This window comes from Phodopus roborovskii, unplaced genomic scaffold (assembly GCF_943737965.1).
Source record: "Phodopus roborovskii unplaced genomic scaffold, PHOROB, whole genome shotgun sequence".
NCBI lineage: Eukaryota > Metazoa > Chordata > Mammalia > Rodentia > Cricetidae > Phodopus > Phodopus roborovskii.
Window position 1 is genome coordinate 11,727,301 of NW_026126546.1, and position 13,547 is coordinate 11,740,847.

At 51.5% G+C, this 13,547-nt stretch overlaps 1 protein-coding gene across 3 annotated transcripts in view; it reads right to left on the minus strand.

Moving 5' to 3' along the window:
* The window catches only part of Emid1 (EMI domain containing 1), a 45,652-nt gene that overhangs the window by 18,868 nt on the left and 13,237 nt on the right, over nucleotides 1-13,547 (minus strand). For all 3 annotated transcript variants that reach the window (XM_051200243.1, XM_051200244.1, XM_051200245.1), the window contains exons 4-12: nucleotides 8,146-8,226; nucleotides 7,180-7,241; nucleotides 4,670-4,790; nucleotides 4,201-4,284; nucleotides 3,396-3,542; nucleotides 2,173-2,271; nucleotides 1,981-2,033; nucleotides 1,546-1,608; nucleotides 1,399-1,443 (exon numbers count right to left, since the gene is read on the minus strand). In XM_051200243.1, coding sequence (XP_051056200.1) covers nucleotides 1,399-1,443; nucleotides 1,546-1,608; nucleotides 1,981-2,033; nucleotides 2,173-2,271; nucleotides 3,396-3,542; nucleotides 4,201-4,284; nucleotides 4,670-4,790; nucleotides 7,180-7,241; nucleotides 8,146-8,226 — 755 coding nt within the window. The remainder of the gene's footprint in view (nucleotides 1-1,398; nucleotides 1,444-1,545; nucleotides 1,609-1,980; nucleotides 2,034-2,172; nucleotides 2,272-3,395; nucleotides 3,543-4,200; nucleotides 4,285-4,669; nucleotides 4,791-7,179; nucleotides 7,242-8,145; nucleotides 8,227-13,547) is intronic.

Here is a 13,547-nt window from a genome sequence, read left to right on the forward strand (position 1 = left end):
TGCTTAGCATGTACAAGGCTCTGGATTTGATCCCCAGTAACCAGAAAAAAAATAATAAATTATTTAAAAAATCTGTACATGGTCAATACAGGTTTAGGATTTTTTTTTTGGTAATATTTTCAAACCATAGCTGTAGAATGTGCAGTGTTTAAATATGTATGTATATACGTATTTTGTCAAGACAGGGTTTCTTTGTGTAGCTTTGGCTGGGATTAAAGGCATATGCCACTACCACTACCTGGCCATCTTTTTTTTTTTAATGCTAACTGACTTTAAAACGATGAGGATGAGGATAAGGATGATATGAGCCTGAGGATGTAGCTAATGACAGACTACTTGCTAATGAAGCCCTGGGGTCGGCTCGCAGCACTTTCAAAAAAAATGTTGTGGGGCTTTAGAACAAATATTGAGGAGGAATACTGAGCAATGGCAGCACAAGGAGAGGATGGAAACACAACACACACTGAATACACCCACGTGAGGATGTGACACACACTCACGTTGGTACACACACGAAGCACTGTGTTAATTCATGTAAAACATGGAGGAAGAACAATGTTGTTCTTAGCAACTGTGAAAAAAACCAACATAATAGGATTGCTAAGAAAAAAAAAAATAAAAAGCTATCAGTGTGTGCAACAGATCCCACAGCTCCACCCTGAAGAAGGCGAGTGAGTGTGACTCAGAAGCAGAGTAACTGGCTGCGAAAGAAGCCCAGAAAAGGAACGGAAAAAGAGCAGATAAACAGACACCAATTGCAGATGGTTGGCTTAAACAGAACCTTGTTGGTAATTAGCGCAGATGATGAAAATATCAGTGAAGCGAATGGCAGGCTATCTGCAAAGTACAAGACTCATGCTATTTACAGGAGCTGTACTCTCAGTGCACAGATAGCAACCATTACAGCATTGGTGTGCTTTCTCTAATAGCCAGCGAAACAGAATTTGAGTATTTTAGAGATATAGATATTAATTCCACAAAGGCTGTGCTGAAATCCTAGACATGTGTCTGCTTAATAATAAATAAAACACTTAAAGAAAACATTGGCTGCATTAAAGAGAGAAATGGACAAATCTGCATCCAGAGATGGAGAATGAAAGAGAGAAATATAAGCTGGGCGGTGGTGCACTCAGGAGGCAGAGGCAGGAGGATCTCTGTGAGTGAGGCTAGCCTGGTCTACAGACAGAGTTCCATGACAGTCTCCAAAGCCATACAGAGAAACCCTATCTCAAAAGAGAGAGAGAGAGAGAAAGAGAGAGAGAGAGAGAGAAAGAGAGAGAGAGAGGGGTCCCCTCACTGGGGAAGGAACTGATGGAAGGCGCTGCTCTCAATCACACAGGGGCGTCAGGTGCTGATGGGATCCTGCACGGTGGGTTTAGGGAACACTACATCACTTACCGGCACCCCCATAAACCCTTGGGGGCCAGGTTCCCCAGGCAGTCCCTGTATAAGAGGAGGAAACAATTATGTTTACTGGTGAAAGCTGTCATCTAGGACCCCCAGAACTCCCCAGAATTCCCCATGTGTGGTCATTGGTTTACTCACTCTCTCCCCCTTCTCTCCTGGGTGGCCAGAGGGTCCTTTGGGTCCCGAAGGGCCTGGCGTTCCCTGAACAACAAGACACAGCCTCAGCCTTGTGCAGGGGCAGGTAGGACAGAGTAGACAGGAGATGGGGATAGAGGAAATTGCGAGGGAGCCCAGCTTGGCTCAGGCTTCATCATATGCCCAGCACACGGCAGGCAGGCAGGTTAAACTGTTAAAGAGATCTGGAATCAGACATCCCCACCCCATGTGCTGGCTGCAGCCAGAAGAATCCCCTCTTTCTCTGTCTCGGGGGATAATAATGCTGCCTGTTGGGTGAACCGAGTTAAGAAGATTTATGGAAATCCCTTTGCATATCAAAGTACTCACTGAATGGCTGGATGAACAGATGGGTGAATGGAGTTACGCATGGGTGGCAGAACTTGGATAATGACTTACCATGTGTCCAGGACTCCCAGGGGCACCCGTGGGGCCAGGAAGTCCAGGAGGGCCTGAATCAAAACGGGATGTCTTCAGGAATAGAATGGACCACAAGGCTAAGAAGAGCCCCCATCAACTGTCTCCTAGCCACAGTCAGCCCTGTTGCTTCCTACCAACCCCTACCCTTACCCAGGCCTGGGCTCAACTTACCCATGGGCCCTGGGGGGCCTGGAGGGCCTGGGGCCCCAGTGGGTCCTTGGGGCCAGTGGCTGCTGGTCTCAGTGAAGGTGTTAGACAGTAATGGGTCTCCTGGCAGAGGGAAGATAGTCAGTGAGTACAGCTAAGGGAGCGGGGCAGGGGCTGTCATCGACTACGAGCTCTGCCGTCATCGACTACGATGTATTGCTCTGCCGTATTGCTCTGACCGCCCTACAGGAGAGCAGGCAGCCCAGACAGAGCCACCAGTACCTGCTGCAAGACACAGAGAGGAAGGGGACTTGGGTTCTAACCCTGCCACAGTCTAGCTAGTGACACCCAGACTGGCTCTCTCCTTTGCTGTTGAATGAGAGTAAGAGTGAAGGCTGCTTTTGACCAACTGTCTATCCTACTTCAGGCTTCTATGCAATGAGGATCACGGGGCCCCAGGAGGTTGGCACCATTGCCGTCCCCACCACAGAAACAAGGACACTAACGCTAGGAGCAAAAACAAACGAAACAACAGCAAAATGAAGTGAGAGAATAAATAAGGAATGGTACCTAGTCATTCACCAGAGATGGTGCCAGGCAGTGGTGGCCCACTTAATCCTAGCACTTGGGAGGCAGAGGCAGGTGGATCTCTGTGAGTTCCAGGCCAGCCTGGTCTACAGCCAGGGTTACACAGAGAAATCTTGTTTCAAAAAACTTAAAAAAAAAAAAAAAAAAGGGGGGGGTGTTTGAAATTGCCTCTGGACAATCCCACTGCTCAAAGCTCTGGCACCATGTGGATAGGTCAAGCCATGCTACCTGCAGGAGATGCCTGGGATCCAAGCTGGTGCTCAGCTGGGGGAGGGGCTGGAGCCACCCAGAGCAACAGGCCCAGGGCCACGGCCTTGAGGGCGCAGAGCAGAGCTCACATCTTGAGATAAGCCTGGAGCCTCCCAGCACTCTGAGGGCTGGGCTGTAGCCAGCTCCGAGGAGTGGGTAGGGCCTAATGCCTGTGGTTCTGAGCATGTGGGTCTAAAACCACCCCCCTCTCCCTGGTGTGGCCATGGCACTCTAGCCTCAAGTCATCCTCTTGTGAACAGAGATTGGCAGCACCTGCTAAGCTACAGGGTGACAACTGGGCAAGCCCGGCACACAGATGACACATGACAGCTGGCCACAGGTGCCAGGTTATGGCTACTTCAGATTCAGTTACCCAACCTCAACCCACTGGGACCCCAGGGAGGGCTTACCATGTAGGGAGATATGGGCATGGGGTGGCCCAACAGGGGCTGGAGGGCCTGGGGGCCCAGGAGGGCCTGGCGGACCTGGAGGGCCCATCTCTCCAGGGGTGCCTGCAGCTCCAGTCTGGCCAGGGTATCCTGGGGGTCCCTGTGGACCTGCAGTTAAGAACAGGGATCGGTGGGCACATGGGAGGCAGGGAAAGGAAGTCTGGGGCAGCGGGTTCAAAAGGCCCTGACGTGCACAGGCCAGTCCTCCTTCACCATCTGTTAGTCTATCTCAGTCCCTTCTATAGGACTCCCAGATCTCCCAGTGTCCTTCCCAGAACGCTGGTCAGAGGGGTCTGCCACTAATGATCCTCATCTGCCCAGCTATCCCCCATCCCGAAGGCAAAGATGGGCTGGTCCCACCCAGTACCCAGCTCCGGGTCTGCTGAGGGGAGTGCATGAGCCAAGTGGACCAAGACAGTTTCATAGCCCAGGCATGAACAGGTACCATTGCAGGGCTGCTGAGCAGAGGCCAGGTCAGGGGACCAGGCTTGTCCACCTTGACTATGCTAATGAAAGCATCCTCTGAGTCCCCTGGCAGGAGGGATGCCTGCAGAAGCTGGAGAGAGCCAGCTGTGGAGGCGCACGCCTTTAATCCCACCACTTGGGAAGCTGAGAAAGGTGGGTCTTTATGAGTTCAAGTCCAGCCTGGTCTACATAGCAAGCTCCAGGCATAGTGAGACCCTGTGTCAAACAACAAACAAACAAACAAACAAACAACCAATACAATACAAAACAGGAGCCTGGGAGGCAGCCCTTGGGCACTCACCTGGTGGGCCTCTCATCCTCACTGGGCCCTGGCCGCCAGTGTCTCCCTTGCGGCCAGTTGGCTGCTCCCAAGAATCAACTCTGTCTGCAGAGTAAAGAACGTTAACTTGGGGTTGCATTTGACCCCACACACACACACAACCTGGTCCCTTAGACAGCTCCTACTGTCTTGAAGTAGCTGTGCACCCCCCTTCCCGTTCCCACTAGCTCCTAGTAAACCCTGGGTCCCTGGGTTGAGAAGTTAGGCAGGAGTCAGCATCCCTGCTGGGCCCGGGAAGGAAGACCCCAGACCCCCTCCCTTGACTGGAACAGTTTGCTTGCTTCCTACACTGCAGTGCTCAGGCGTCTCGGGGCATTTCAGTCATGGCCACTGGAGAGCTGGGAAGACCAAGACCTTCCCTGAGGGGTCAGTTGGGCATTTCTTCCCCCTAGACTATCACATGGGGTTTGTAACCTGCTGAAACCCTTACCCTGCAGGCCTCCATCTCCAGGGCTGCCCTGGGCACCTGGGGAGCTCCAAAGCAGGGCAGAGTCCTCAGGGGAAGCTGGGATTGAGGACACTGTCTGCTCTGTGACACTCAGAACAGCCACCTGTGGAGAAAGACAGGGATGGGGCGGGCACCAGGAACTCACCGGACACAGTTCAGCTTTGGCCGTGGGGGTCCGGACACCCAAGGAGCCAGCAGAACCCAGCTGTGAGTGAAGATCTTGGGCTAACAGGGGCCCAGAATGTCACCACAAGTGGCACAATTCATAATATGCACTGTGGAACAGTCATTCCACACTGCTCCTGCCACCCAAGTTGAGCTCTGTGATCTTGGGAACTGCTGGCCACGATTGTATGCTGCTTCTGTTAAAGTTTGACAGGGGTTGGGAGGAGCTATGTGCATGTGCGTGTGCGTGCGCCTGTGTGTGAGCAGGCACGCGTGCACATGCTGAAGACTGGCATACTGCCTCCTGAACGGCAAGCAAGTGCTGGACCACTGAGATTTTACAGGGGAAACATTAGGGCCTAGGACAAAGAAGATTCTGCAAGTATGCCAAGCTCTTGACCGAGAGTCAGGAGAAGAAAAGATGACCATTGACCGTGGTCTGTCCTCACAGCAGATAGTCTGTAATTATGTAAGCATTCCTTCTCCTTCGGGTATCTGGCTTCCAGATTTCCCTCTGACAGTTAACACTTTATTAAACTTCCTCACATCAGACCAGGACAAGTTCCCAGAGGAGGGAATAGCAGAGCAATAACAGTGTGTATCTATGCATGTCCAGAAACCATGGAAGAAAAAGATGATTAAAAGTGGTAGCTGCTGGGTGTTGGTGGCTCACACCTTTGATCCAGCACTCAGGAGGCAGAGGCAGGTGGATCTCTTTGAGTTTGAGGCCAGCCTGGTCTACAGAGCAAGTTCCAGGACAGTCAAGGCTCCACATAGAAACCCAGTCTCAAAAAAAAAAAAAAAAAAAAAAAAAAAGTGGTAGTTTAGGGATGGTGAGATGGCCTAGCAGATAAAAGTTCCTACAGTCAATCCTAATAACCTAAATTCAATTCCCAGGACCCACACAGTAGAAGAAAAGAACATTCCCGAATTGTCCTTTGACCTTTACACACACAATGGTACTCTCACATGGCTACCAAACACAAATAAATATATATATATTTTTTGGAAAGGTGGCAGCTTATGGCTGTAATCCCAATTACTAAGGAAGTAGAGGCAGGAGGAGGATCTGAGTTCAAGACCAGCCTGCTCTACACAGCAGTACACCCATGGTGGTTTGAAAGAAAATGGTCCCCCCAAGGGACTGGCACTATTAGGAGGTGTGGCCTTGCTGGAGTAGGTGTGGCCTTGTTGGAGGAAGTGTGTCACTGTGGGGGAGGGCTTTGAGGTCTGCACTCTGCCATGCTCCCTGCCGTGATGATGATGGACTGAACCTCTGAAACCGTAGGCTGCCACCTCAGTTAAATACTTTCCTTTATAAGAGTGGCTGTGGTCATGGTCTCTCTTCACAGCAACAGAAACCCTAGCTAAGACAATACCATTCGAAAAGAAAAGAGGAAGAGACCCAGAGGGTTATAGTGCGGTTGGTGAAGTGTGTGCCCTGGGCTCCATCCTAGCCCACGTAAGTTACACATGGCGGTGCACACGTGTAATCCTAGCACAGAGCAGGTGGATGCAGGGGGTTATCTTCAGCTATGCAGTCACCTTGAAGCCAGCCTGGGCTATGTGAGACCCTCTCAAAAAAAAGAGAGGGGGCTGGTGAGGTGACTTAACGAGCAAAGGTCCTGCCTCGACGACTTGAGTATGGTTCCTAGGACCCATATGTTGGTTGGAGAGAACCCCATGCAATATAATAAACAAACAAACAAATGAATAAACGAACGCATGAATTAAAAAGGCAGGTGGATCTCTGAGTAGGAGGCTAGCCTGGTCTACATAGCGAGTTCCTGGCCAGTCAAGGCTACATGGTGAGATCCCGTCTCCAAGGCTGCCAGTTTTCTCTCTGGGGCACAGGTAGTTTATGCAAATGGTTTTCTGGATTTCTGAGTTTTCCTGACTCTACACTGAGAATCTCATTTACTGTCTTATTTTATAACTTTAAAACCCTTTAGAAAACAAAAACAAAACAAAACTTGAGATAACCTGAGATGTGTAATGGGCATTTTCATTTTCAAACTGGAAGATGGTATGGGGGCAAAGGTGAGAGACAGGGTCGGCCATTGTGCTTGCGGATGTGTTTTGGCTAATCTCCCTAAAACCGGGCCTCATGGGAGAGGGCTTCAGGGCCTCCTGGAGGGGTGCTGTTCTAGGCTGCAGAGCTGTGCAGCAGCTTCACAGGGAAGGCATCTGAGGAGCAGACATCAGGCAGTGACTGGGCCGGCCGGGCCTGTGGGTGAAAGCTCAGAGGACAGGCAGGGGGTTGCAGGAAGGAGTGGGGGGAGCCCAAGGTCTCCAAGGCCCAGGGCGAGGGGGGGCTGCTCACCCACCTTGGCCTCCAGCACCTTCAGCCTCTCGGTCAGCTCAGACACTTTGCTGCAGTTGAGACAACCTGTGGGGAGGGGAAGGCAGGGGCTAAGGCTGGGGCCCTGGGTCACCTAAGAGGCCGCAGCGCTGCGAGCCCAGGAGAGCCTTTGGAGAGGAACCTCTCTCCCAGCGCAGGCTCTGGGGTCCTAGTCCTGGCCCAACTCCAGAAGTCACAGGCAGGAAATCCCGGTGTCTCCTACTGGGTAGGGTGGGGCCTGGGTATACCAGCTCTGGGGACCAACAAACTACAGCTGGGATGCTACGGGCCTCATTGATTGGCTGTGTCACGGAACCACACTTCAGCTCCTCTGGCCTTTATTATTATTATTATTATTATTATTATTATTATTATTATTATTATTTTGTAATGCAGCCTGTACAAGCTGGCTGCTCTGGTCCTCACTGTAGCTCTGGGTTACACAAATGCCACACCGAGTTTGTGCAGTGAGGTGCAGTGAGTGAGTGTCCAACACGGTCACCCACACAGCTCAGGGGGCCTAGGGATGGTGCTGCCCACTCTTGGCTATGGTACCTTGATCAGGGCAGGGCAAGGCTCTGCATGACCCCCAGGTTCCCGCTCATGAGAACAGACTCAACAAGGTCTTCTGGGCACCGTGGTGGCTGTGAGGTTTGAAAGCATCTGCCTGAAGCCTCAGGCTCCCCAGGGCAGAGAGGAAGCTGGGGAGTTGGGCTGCCAACAGCAAGAATCCAGGGGTCACAGATCTCACGGTGGCTGGCCCAATTCAGATCCCCTCTAGGAACATCCTCTGCCTTGAGGCTGTCTGTCCAGGGGTTGAGGTAAAGCAGCGCTACCCTTGATCCTCTACTGCTGGACCCAGTTGACTTCCAGAGACAGCTACCACACTGCCCTGCATCCACCCCAGACGTCCTTCAGCCCAGAGGTCCCCATGAGGCTGCCCAGGACCCACCTGAGAATGCGGTGGGCCTCGGCAGTGCCATCCGTCGCATGGTGCTGCCTGACCATGTAGGTTCCAGGAAGCCAGGGGAACCTGCAATGGAGGTGGGCTGAGTCTGCTGACCTGAGCTAGCCTTGCCCCATGAGATAGCCCTTCCTGACATGGCTGCTGCAGTCCGAATTTCTGCTTCCCTAATGCAGAGAGAAGCACAGGGAGGTGGGGGTAACTTCCCTGGGTCACACAGCAATAAGGAGGCGGGGCTAAACAAAGCTAACTGTCCGATGGGCTGGTGAGAGGGGCCGGCCATCTGCGGGGCCACACAGAAGCTGAAGGCTTCCCCAGTGACCCTAGCTAGCCACAGAGCTTGGAGTGTAGAGCTAGCAGGCAAGCTCAGCTCCCAGATCGTCTTACTGATCTGTGTGAGCCACCCTCCCTGACCTGCTCTACTCTCCCATCTGTAAAGTGCAACAGTAAGGCCTCTGTTTTTGTTTGGCAAGGCCAGGAGAGGGTGATGTGTGCAAAGGATCTATTGAACACCAACAGGGCTCGGGTACACAGTAGATGCTCAATAAATGATTGAGCGCTTGCTGCGCTTGCCTTCCTTAGTAAGAAAAGACAAACATAATATGTTAAAATGAAAGCCAGGGAGAGGCTGGCTGCCGTTCCAGGAGACTACCCCCTCCACACCCAGGAGGGTTCTCCAGCCTGGCTGGTCTGGTTTCATGGGCCTGGTTTTCCACATAGCTGGAGGGACCGGCTGGCCAAGCAGAGGGCGGAAGGCGCAGCTGGAGGGGCTCTCCAGCCAACAATGGTAACTGCCCTCCTCAGCCCCCTGCGCCTGCCTTTTAAGGCCATGAAGTGTCACCCTGGGGGGGGAGACAAGACCCAAATAAGGCACCAGCCTGGCTGCTTGGACATGGGCTGTGGGTTGAGGCAGGGAGTGAGAGGCGCCGGCAATCCAAACCAGACGGGTCTCTCTGGCCAGCCCCCAGTAGGGAGGCTGCCTGGCTCTGCTCCGGGTTCCAGCACATGGGAGCTTTTCTCAGGCTGGGCAACTTTCTTAAGGGTCCCAGGGACTTGCAACTTGCTCAGGAACAGGAGGTAAGAGCCTCCTACAGGGTACAGGAATGGGACTTTGCAGTCCAGGACAGTGGAAAGATGGGGTGCCTGAACAGAGTAGATTCCACTGTGAAGCAGGCCTTGTGCCCAGTGTGTTGCATGGTGCATGTGCGCACGGGCACACACACACACACACACACACACACACACACACACACACACACACACACACACGCCATTCCTGCGCATCCCAAGCACTCCCACATAAGCCTGGTTTTGGTTTTACCACTGCATCTAACAGATGGTGAAACAGGCATCCTCCTCTGGTCCTAGGAATAGCTAAGAGGATGGAGGAGATGAAGGAACAGGCCCCTCCCTGCTTTCCTCCTGGAGAAAGTAAGGCAGAGGGATACACCGGCTTACTCATGGTCCTCCGTCTGTTCTTTAGCTCATGACCAAACCCAAGAAGGGCTGACTACAGGCTGGGGCTGTTTCCAGGTCCACATGGCAGGAAAGGCCAGCATCCAGGAGGAGACCACCCCCCTTGAAGACCTTTATCTTTTTTTGTCCCATATAAGTGGGCAAAAATGCCACTTCATTATTTTTTGGGAAAAACCAAAAACTGACCCAAGGCAGCACCAGTCTGTCTTCAATTATTTCCTTTTCCGTTTTTGGCAGGGGCGAGAGGGGTGGAGGTAGGGGTGAGTGGTGGGAGGTGGTGGTGATATCTCAGAGCCCAGGCTGACCTAGCACTCACTGTGTGGTCAAGGATGACTTTGAATTTGTGATCCTCCTGCCTCCGATATATCATGATTACAGGTGTGTGTCACCATGCCTAGCTCCCAGGTATCACGATTACAGATGTCACCATGCCTAGCTTCATTTCTTGATTTTAGAGACGTCATTTTGTAAATATGTTTCTCTTATTGGTTATTGAATAAAGCACTGTTGGCCTATAGAAAAGCAAGATAGGAGAGGTGGAGGATTCTGGGAAATGTAATAGAGACATGATGAGATCTTAAGAAGAGAGGACTCCAGTCTGACATTCTCGGTAAGATACGACCATGTAGAAATACAGATATTAGTGATTATGGGTTAATATTTAAGACAGAGCTAGCCATTGGCCAACAGCTTTATAACTAATAGAGTCTCTGTGTGTTATTTAGAGCTGATGTGGCTCTAGGACCAGGCTGGCGGGAAAGTGCTCTTAACAGGTGTCCTATGTAGCCTAGACTGGCCTCAAACTTTACTCCTTCCTCGCCTCCTTGGCTCAGGATTAGAGCTGTACAGCTCCATAGCTAGCCTCTTTGTCCTTTTCCCCCACAGCACTTTCTGTGTGCCCATCTAATCAAAGATGTGCTGATTAGAGCAGTTCTCCTGATGACCACACATGTCTGTCCCTTGACTTCAGCTCCTGCCCACCTGGGCAAGGACCTTGTCTGTCTTGTACCTGCCAATAAAGTCCTGGGAGCCCTGCAGGACCACAAGCACCGTGATAAAACTTTTGCTGTGAACACACTCATACCTCAGGTTAGCAAAAAAAAAAAAAAAAAAAAACAACTCCCAGCAAGCACAATAGCAGGAAAATGATGCAGATGATGGACACAGCTGCCCCAAGGACGAGCACACCAGGGCTCTAATGACACAGGCTGGTCCTGAGTTACTGACCAGTGGACCTGTGGCTGAAAACCATCTTCCAAATGATTTGGGTTGGGACACGCAACCAAGAGCCACAAAAAGCTAGAAAAATGAAGAGAGCCTGCAGAGAAGGCTCAGTTAGTAAAGCGTCTGCTGTGCAAGTGTGAGGACCTGAGTTCAGTCCTTAGCACCCGTGTAAAAGCTGTGTGTGGTAGCACATGCCTAATCCCAGTGCTGGTGATGGAGATAGGAGGGAGGATCCCGAAGGCTTGTGGGGCCAGGTAGGTTAGCTGAATGGGTGAGCTCCAGGGTCAGTGGTAGAACCTGTCTAAAACAAAAGTGGAGAGTGAAGAAGACACCCAATATCAAACTCCAGCCTCCATATGTACACATATGTGCTTGCCCACACGGTGGACACATACGTGCACACACGTACACACATGTACCTAGTACATGTACACAATACCTACACACTAGTACACACACATACACAATTTGTACTAATACCTGAGATATGCACACACACATTTATACACATACACACACATGTAAGCATAACATATATACATGTACATGCATATGTGTATACATGCATATATACACACACATATCCGGAGCAGCAGTACGGACAGAGTAGCTCAAACTGATTGAGAATTTCAATTAGGAAAGGAAGTTTAGTTGGACATGGTGGTGCACACCTACAATCACAGCACTTGGAAGGCAGAGGCAGGAGGATCAGGAGTTTGAGGCCAGCCTGGTCAGCACAGAGAGACTTGTCTAGGTGGGGCTCGAGAGACTGGCTCAGTGGTTAAGAGTGCTTGCTATTCTTTCAGGGACTCCAGTTTGGTTCCCACCAGCCACCCTGTTTGGCTCAAACTGTCTAAAACTCCAGCTCCGGGGGATCTGGCGCCATCTTCTGGTCTCTTGGACACCTGTGGTGTTCACCATGTGCACATGTCCGTATACACAGAGAGATATTAAAATTATTCTTAAAAAGGTTTTTGGGGGGCCAGGAAGTGGTGCTACACACCTTTACTCCCAGCACTTGGGAGGCAGAGGCAGGTGGATCTCTGTGAGTTCGAGACCAGCCTGGTCTACAAGAGCTAATTCCAGGACAGTTTCCAAAGCCACAGAGAAACCCTGTCTCGAAAAACCAACCAACCAAACAAACAAACAAAAAAACATAAAAATAAGTAAATTTAGTTCAGTGGTGACTGCTGGCCTAGCACAGGCAAGGCTCTGGGTCCATCTCTAGTGTGGTAGTTTGAATGTAATTGGCCCCCATACTATTATCACTATTGGCACTAGGAAGTGTGTGCCTTGTTGGAGAAAGTGTGTCACTGGGACCGGGTGTGTGTGTGGGGGGGGAGCTTTGAGGTTTCCTATGCTCAGGATACCACCCAGTGTCTCAGTTGACTTCCTGTTGCCTACAAGATATAGGACTCTCAGCTACTTCTCCAGCACCACGCCTGCCTGCACGCTGCCATGTTTCCCGCCATGATGACAATGGACTGAACCTCTGAAACTGTAAGCCGTCACCCCAATGAAATGTTTTCCTTTATAAGAGTTGTTGTGGCCATGGTGTCTCTTCATAGCAATATAAACCCTGACTAAGACACCTAGACACTAAGCAGAGAAAAAAGAAAAGTTTAAGGAAATAACAAAACTCAAAAAGGACCAGAAAACATTGAGCCTTCATTCAGGGTTCACAGAATCAGGCAAACCTTCCAAAGCTCCGACGAGCAGAGAAAAGTACTTCCGTGGACAGGCCCCGCTGAAGAGGGCCCTTTAATGTAAACAGCTTACTAAAGGTGCAGCGGGCTGGGGGTGGCCTGCTATGGGTAAGACATTCCATCCCTCCCACCACCGGTCATCCTTCTCATTTAGGGTCTCCCACTGCCCAGAGACCCTAAAGCAGGCTCGCGGCTGAGACCCTGAGAGACTCCACCAGCCCTGTACTGTATCCTAGAAGGGCCCTGAAGGCTGCCTGACCCCAGAAGCACAGGTCCCACTGACTCTGGGGTACTTTGCACTACCTAGGAGGTCCCAACTGTCCGTGTGTATACAGCTCCTGCCCGGTGTGCTACAGCTATTGTTCCTATGCCACCTCCCTTAGGAAGTCCTCCTAAACATACTAGGCGGCCCACAACTGCCAAAGCCCTGCTGAAGAGCCCATCGCTTAGTGCGCTGACCCCTACAAGGCTGGTGAGCTCTGCAGGTTCTAACCCTGTGTCCCCCAAAGCTGTCCCCCTTCCTGTACCAGGCCCAGGGAGGAGATTTCTGCCCTGTCCACACAGAAGGCCAAGGGGGGCTGGGATCTGAGCCTCCCCTGAACTGGGATGGAAATAGTTGGGGGGGGCACTTTTCCTGCTAAAGAGCAGAGCCAGGGGAGGGGCTTCTCTGTTCACATTGAACCCCCCCCCCCCCGGGCCACATGGCTTGGTGACCACACAGACCACGTGGCCACAGCCTTCCTAGCTGGGTCATGTCTCCTGTGTGAATTTACTTTGCAAATGTAAATATTTGCTGATGACCAGCCGGTGGCTTAAGCCAGGGCTTCGGGTCAGAGCTAGGACTTTCTCAGCTTTAAGAACCCTCCATTTCAATGAGGGGGCCCCTGGGGAGGATTGCTGTGTTCCTGGCCTGTTCAGGATGGGCAAGTTTCATTTAATTTTCACATGCTTTATGCCAGGCCCATCCCAGCACCGGAGCTGAGG